Raw genomic sequence first — 6,562 nt, 5'->3', positions numbered from 1 at the left:
TACCACTTTTTGCCTAGGAGTATCAAAGATCAAAACACGTTGGCCGGTATATAGGGAGATGGGTACTTTCATCCATTGTAACTGGATAGAATCTCTGTGGAAGGCAATTTTAAGGATGCACATACACACACACACACACAGGTATGTCTAACTGTTTGATCCAACTTTTCTACTTTTAGGAATTTATAATACAAATTTAAAATGACCCATGAAAAGGTTAACTGAAGCATTGCTTATAACAGAAGAAGAATGAAGATAATCTGAATGTCTATCAGTAGGGACCTGGCTAAATAGAACCATACAATGAAATGATAGGTGACTGTATAAAAACAACAAGAACATTTGCTATGAACTGATATCGAATGAACTCTAAGATGCATGAAAAAAATCAAGGTGCAGATTAGTGAATAGAGTATTCTACTAGTTGCCTAAAAGGGTGAAGAATATAATATGTGTATACACACACATTTTCTTGATAAGCACAACATATCTCTGAAAGTATACTAAAAACCTGGAAGGTTGTACATGAATAACTGGCTGTTTCTGAGGAGGAGAACTGGCTGGCTGGTAGAGAGGCTTTTCCCTGTATGCCCTTTATTAACGATTGAATTTTAGCTGTATGAATGAATTACAAGTCAAAAACGTAAAGTAGGCAACTTGCTTCTCATCTATAACATCATCTCCCCACCAACCCACCGGCACTCAGTTAACCTTCTGTATCACCAGTGCGTGGCATGAAGTCAACCTCGTCAGTACGCTTCTCTGTAAACAGACACCAGACACATGCCTATTTATAAAGGGAGTTTAATGAAACCACCGTCTAAACTCAGTTTGAAGAAAAAGCCCATTGAGTCTCCAAGATGGAGAAACTGTGAACTCTGAGCCTCAACAACAACACTTTCACAGTTTAGAAATGAAAGGACACAGAAATATGGGGTTAAAGTTAATGATAGTTTAGGATCCACCAGGGATGTGTTTTTTTAGTAGCAAGAACATTCCTGGCTTCTTGAAATTGGGAGAAATATTCAGTGAATGGCAAAAAAAAAGAAAAAAAAATTCTGCTTTATCAACAAACTAGCCCAAAGAGATTAAGTGTGAGATTCTAAGTACCCCAAGAACTAAGTGTGACAGATTTTTTTTGAAGTTCCATGGTGTCCTTTAAAAAGCAGAGACAGACCAGGAGAGAGCACAAGGTGAAAGGAATTAGGAATCTTCTTTACTTCTAGCACCCATTCTTGTCTTGTTAAGAGCATTAACCTATCTTCAGCAGAAGTGGTGCTGTTAAAATTCTTTTTTGTGAAGTGGATCTGGGAGTTCACTAAACTGAAAAGTATCTCTGGTTTAAAAAATGCCATCAGTGCAACCCAAATGATTAAAATTTTGGAAAGTAACCTTTGAAGACAGAGATTGAAAGTGGTCTGTAAATTTAAGGATGACAGTGGCTAACTCTCATCTTTCTATATTGAAAACTCATCAATGATGAGTTTGTCCTGACACTGTTAGACTCCGTAGCAAACTTCTTGAGAGAAATAGAAAATTGATTGTAAACCAGAACATGGTAGGGGTGAGAGAGATCTTGTTCTAATTTCCTAAAAATACCAACAAGGAAACAGATCCTGAGACTTGCCCAAAATGACCCAGGTGGTTAATGGTAGAGCTAGATCTACCTGGTCTTGTGCTTATTTTTGTCTTTATATATTTTAAAAGACACTGATGACCACTAACCATGAATTAGTCCCAAGGTTGTACAGAAAGGTAGATGGCTTATTTATAGAGGACTTTGGTCTTTCATGGATTTAACTCCTTTAGAAGTGCAATAAATTTGGTGTGTGCATGTGTGAGTGTATGGGAGAAATGGTATTTCTGATGACTGGGGGATATTCACTGGAATATCATGTCAAATGCTGGGCCACTCCCTAAACTGAAGTGTTTCCAATCACTTCCAAATTCTGTGACAAAAATCAAAGACTCTGAAAGCTGAGAAACAGATCCACTGTTGCTGTTATGTGCTTTGTCAGCTCTGCTTGTGCCCTATGGGCCAATCTCAGGGGCTGAATTTTCTTATCTGGGAAATGGGACCAGGGACTTCAACTCAGATTAACTTGGGTGTTCTCAGACATACATAAAGTGAATAACACTAAAATTCTTAGCACATAAATACTGCTATGTAATAGTGATTCCATAAAAATAGTTATGGATAGGCATTAATGGAACAATTAATAAACATGACTATTTTAATATTCTTGTTGTTTCTATATGATTGTCTCAAGTCTCCAAACTTCTGAACATCTTCTGAAACTGAAGGCATAGAGAAAGAAATTTAAATGATACAAAATGCTAGCATAATAATATGGTACCTGTGGTAATATTTGCAAACATTCCTACTGCCATGGTTAGCAGTATAAATTCTTATCTTTTGCCTAGGGGGTAAATACATTCATTCCTACAGTAATGAATTCAGGACAGAAGATTTCACCAGAATGAAATCAGATAGCGTAAGTGTATTTAATGTAATACTTTGTTAAACAGAGTATTCCCCAAACTCAAGGCACCTAAAAGTTCAATTCAGGAGACTTTGAGGGTGGGGGAGGGAGGAGGATTATGAATGAGAAATACTTCGGTAGAAACTGAACTTTTCTTTGAAGAACCAAGGCCCCAATTTCTAGCGTACTCCAAGAAAGGGATCAAAGGTTTTTGTAAGTTTTTCTGGAGGAGACACAAAGTCAAGAAATACAACCTCTAAGGATAAGCAAAGTATTAGTACTCTTTTTACTCCCTAAACCGAAGACGCGTTTTAGTTTCAGCCTTGCTAACATCTTCCTGTAAAACAAAGCCAAGACGTAAAACTTAAGAGTGGCAGAGGTGTGGCATCTTTCGGGGTGCGGCTCAAGTTTAAACGCCACTTTAGAAGCAGCCGTCCCGGCCCGGAGCTCGGAAAGGAAGGTTTAGGAGAAGCCATCAGTCAGATCTTCCTGCTGGAAGGTCGGCGCTGAGGTTGGAGCCGACCCCGGAGCAGCGGAGAAGACGCCTTGGGGGTGAAGACAGCTGGGCTGTCGGGCCAGCACAGTCAGGGGGCGCCTCCACCTCAGCTACTGTTCAGTTTAGCCACCCACTCCAGGAAAGCCCGGAGGGGATTCGCCGGGGGTTAGGCTCGCTGGAGGCTGTCAGCGCTCTTTAGGACCTCAGGGAAACCGGAGAGATTCTGGCTTTAGGACCCAGGAACTCCGAGGCAGCCCTGACTTAGTTGCCTTGGACCACAGCACCACCTACTTATAGAAGCATCCCGAGCCTCGGCCCGACTGCATCTCCATCGGAAAGTGAGCTCGCCATCCCTTCGGCCTCCCGAGAGCGTTCTGTCTCCCACAGCTTGGAAACGGAGAAACCTTAGCTGTGAAGTGGCTGTGGAGAGAGCTCTGGAAACCGCACAATTGGACAGGGACCCAGAGAGTGAGAGCGGGCGTAACCCTTGCCGTAGGATCGCACTCACCGGCGCGGACGCAGCATCCCAGAGGCTGCGGACCCGCCCGCCCCGCCGCGCTCCTGCTAGGCGCGGTCAGTCCGGAGGACCCTCCGGGCACTTCGAACCCAAGGCAGCCGCCGGGATCCCAGAGCTGCTACGCGCTCCCGGCGGGTCTCGGCAAACTTTTCCCCAGCCCACGTGCTAGCGAGGCGTCTGGCTTTCCGAGCCCTGGATGGAGCTCCGCGCCTAGGCACGCCGCACAGCCTGAGACGTAAGTGCTCACGGTAGGCGACCCGCGCCTGGCCACCGCGACCACGGCGCTTGGGTACCCCACTGTGGGACCAAAGGACCGAAGAGTGCGCCTTTAACCCTGCACCCTCGGGAACTGTGGAGCTCTTTTCTTTTCCGGAGCGCCCGCGCAAAGTCCTTTCCCCCGGGTCGGAGCCTATAGGTCTGCAGAGGTTGCTAATTCACTGATTGTAATCACCTTTCTCTCCAAGTTGCAGGCAGCTGTGCGCTCGGGGTTAAGCTGCTCCGCAGCTCCTGCCAGGCAGTGGGTTCGCTTCCCTCCTCCCTCCCCTTCTTAAATTGGGACGCGTGAAGAGGCAGCTGCCTCCCTGGGCCTCGCTCCACCCGGCTTCTCCTCCTCGTCTCTCAGGTTCAAGGCGGAAAGATGCTGGCTGCGCTGAACTGACCAGTGCAGGCCCCTGGGCTAGTGGCGACTCCCCCTCGGCGTCTTCCTCAACAGCGCGGACGGCGCCGGTTCCTCGGATGAGCCCTCCAGTTCCCCGACTTTGAGAGGCGTCTCTCCCCCGCCCGACCGCCCAGATGCAGTTTCGTCTCTTCTCCTTTGCCCTCATCATCCTGAACTGTATGGATTACAGCCACTGCCAAGGCAATCGATGGAGACGCAGTAAGAGAGGTGGGTTCTGCCCTGCCGGAGGCGCGTGGGGTCGGGGTCGGGGGCGCGGGTGGCGGCGCTCGCTCAGGGGCTCAGGTGGGCAGGACCGTGCCCTGCACCCCCCGCTATTGCGCGCCACCGCTCCCCGCTTTCCGGTCTCCAGAGCTCTGCCGAACGCTCTGTCTTTTCCGTCCTCAGAAGGCGCGGCGAGCCGGAGCGAGACGCGCGGCGAGCCGGGCGTCCTGCGGGAGTTCAGGGCTGAGCGCTGCGGTCCGTACCCACGTTGACTGCCGAGCTTCTACTTCGGAACTCTTCTCTTTCGGTCTCTCTTTTTTTAAACTTGGCATCCTTTTTTTCATGTTCTTTTTGTCTTTTTTCTCTTTTTAGTCCTCTCAACTATCTCCCCTGCAGCTCATCTTTCTCTACATTCACCATCCACGTGCGCCCCAAGTACTGACCCCAGATAGCTTTGGACACGGCCTACTACTCTGTGTGTGTGTGTTGGGGTGTGTGTGTGTGTGTGTGTCTGTGTCTGCGCGCGCGTGTGGGATAGAGAGCTGGGGAGGGGTACCAAGTCGATGTGGAGGACCTGCATTTCTAGGAAAAGAGCAACATTGATTTCTTTTTCTGGACCCTAAGACTAGGTGGGATGACGTACTGAACTTAGTGCATTGAGCGGCAACTCGTGCGCAGGTTTTTTGGGGGGGAACGCTTGCTTGCAGGGTGATGTTTTGGAGACAGGCCCGACTTTGCCCTCTCTGTTTACTCCCCTCAAAAGCAGCTACTTCTGAGAGAGGTGCCGGCACTCAGTGAAACTCACCTGCGGCTTCTTAACCTCCTCCTCCCTCTCCATCACCTGTGTGCACTGTGGGGCGGCGAGTGGACGCCTTCAGAAAGGTTTCAGAAAGCTAGATTTCCTGATGATTTAGTGCGCCCGTATTTCTGTCTCCGAGTCCTGCTGCGGCTGCAGCTAATCCAACTGCATTTTAGGGGAAGGGCCGCTAAACACAGTTAAGTCCGCTGAAGGATTTAAACACAAACCGCAACACCCCCGCTCCCAGCACGCACAGCCCCACCTTGCAGTACCGCCTCACGGAAGGTGCACAGCAGCCCCTTAGAGTTTATCCGTCTTGGTCGTGCAGTTTGGACTTTTGCGCAGTTGGAATTTGTCTTGAGGTTAACAGATTTTGATTTTTCTGGGATATGAACGTCTCACTCGACTTGTGATGCGGTTTATTTACAACTCGTTTCATGGAATCTCCAGTCCTGCATCCAGATTTTGGAGAGAGCTTTCTGCGCCCTAATTTTTCAAAGCTTTTTAGGACGTCGTTAAGCTGTTCTCACCTACCCGCAGGGCTGAAGGTTGGCCGGCCAGAGGGCAGAGCTCAGGATAACTTGGTGGTGTGCGATTTCCGCCGCCTCTGCTCTCCAATTGACACTATGAAACTGTGGTTTATGAGAAGGATACCCCTTTCTCTCGCCCTCATTTCTCTTACTCTCCTTGTCTTTCATTTCTGACATTTGGAAAATGCTTATTTTCAGAAGTTTTTCTGAATAAATGTACTAGGGAGGAAATTCTTCCCGGAGGCCATGAAAGTTTGCTACTGATATCAGTCTTGCCAAAGTCCCTTTCCATCTCCTTCACCTCCCCTCTGCCTCCTTTCTCCACTCCGGTATTTTCTTTCCAGGTATCACTTGGTAGAACTGGCAATTTTTGATTACACTGTGGTCTAAGTGGTCAAAGTGTTTGGAGAGGCTTCCCTACACCCCACACCTCCTGCCCCCAAGTAGACACTGCAGCCTATTTGGTTGAAAAGACTAAAGTGCTTTAAAATGTTCAAAATACAAAATATCTAAAATCCTTTGCCAAATTCTTGTTTATTAGATGACTTGCTAATTCAGCAATGTCTTTCTGATCCACATTGCCTGCCCCATTGTGGTTGAACTGGGAAGAATCAAGCATGTTGCTTTAGTAGAACTTAATGCAGAGATGCTCTTTGGTGGAACATGACATTACAGCACTCCTGCGGCCAGAAGCGATACTGCATGCTTTCCTTTGCAGTGCCATCTCCAAAGTTCTGCCTATACCTCCTTAGGTATCTGACGCAAAACCTATTTGTTTCAAAGCTGCTTTAGCAAAATCTCATGGCAGTTACCACCACATCCCCAAGTGCTGACGTTTAGAAACCCAATTCTAAAGT

General features: G+C 47.5%; 1 protein-coding gene across 3 annotated transcripts in view; it reads left to right on the top strand.

The window, feature by feature from the left end:
• The first annotated feature begins 4,288 nt into the window (after positions 1 to 4,288).
• The window catches only part of RSPO2 (R-spondin 2), a 166,133-nt gene continuing 163,859 nt past the window's right edge, over positions 4,289 to 6,562 (top strand). For 2 of the 3 annotated variants that reach the window (XM_061171843.1, XM_061171842.1), the window contains exon 1: positions 4,289 to 4,382. In XM_061171843.1, coding sequence (XP_061027826.1) covers positions 4,289 to 4,382 — 94 coding nt within the window. Of the gene's footprint in view, positions 4,387 to 6,562 lie in introns of all 3 variants that reach the window. The other variant, XM_061171841.1, reaches the window with a different exon arrangement.

This window comes from Eubalaena glacialis, chromosome 17 (genome assembly GCF_028564815.1).
Source record: "Eubalaena glacialis isolate mEubGla1 chromosome 17, mEubGla1.1.hap2.+ XY, whole genome shotgun sequence".
In the NCBI taxonomy this organism is placed as follows: Eukaryota; Metazoa; Chordata; class Mammalia; order Artiodactyla; family Balaenidae; genus Eubalaena; species Eubalaena glacialis.
The sequence above is the reverse complement of the archived record's forward strand: the minus strand, read 5'-3'. Positions and strand labels throughout refer to the sequence as shown.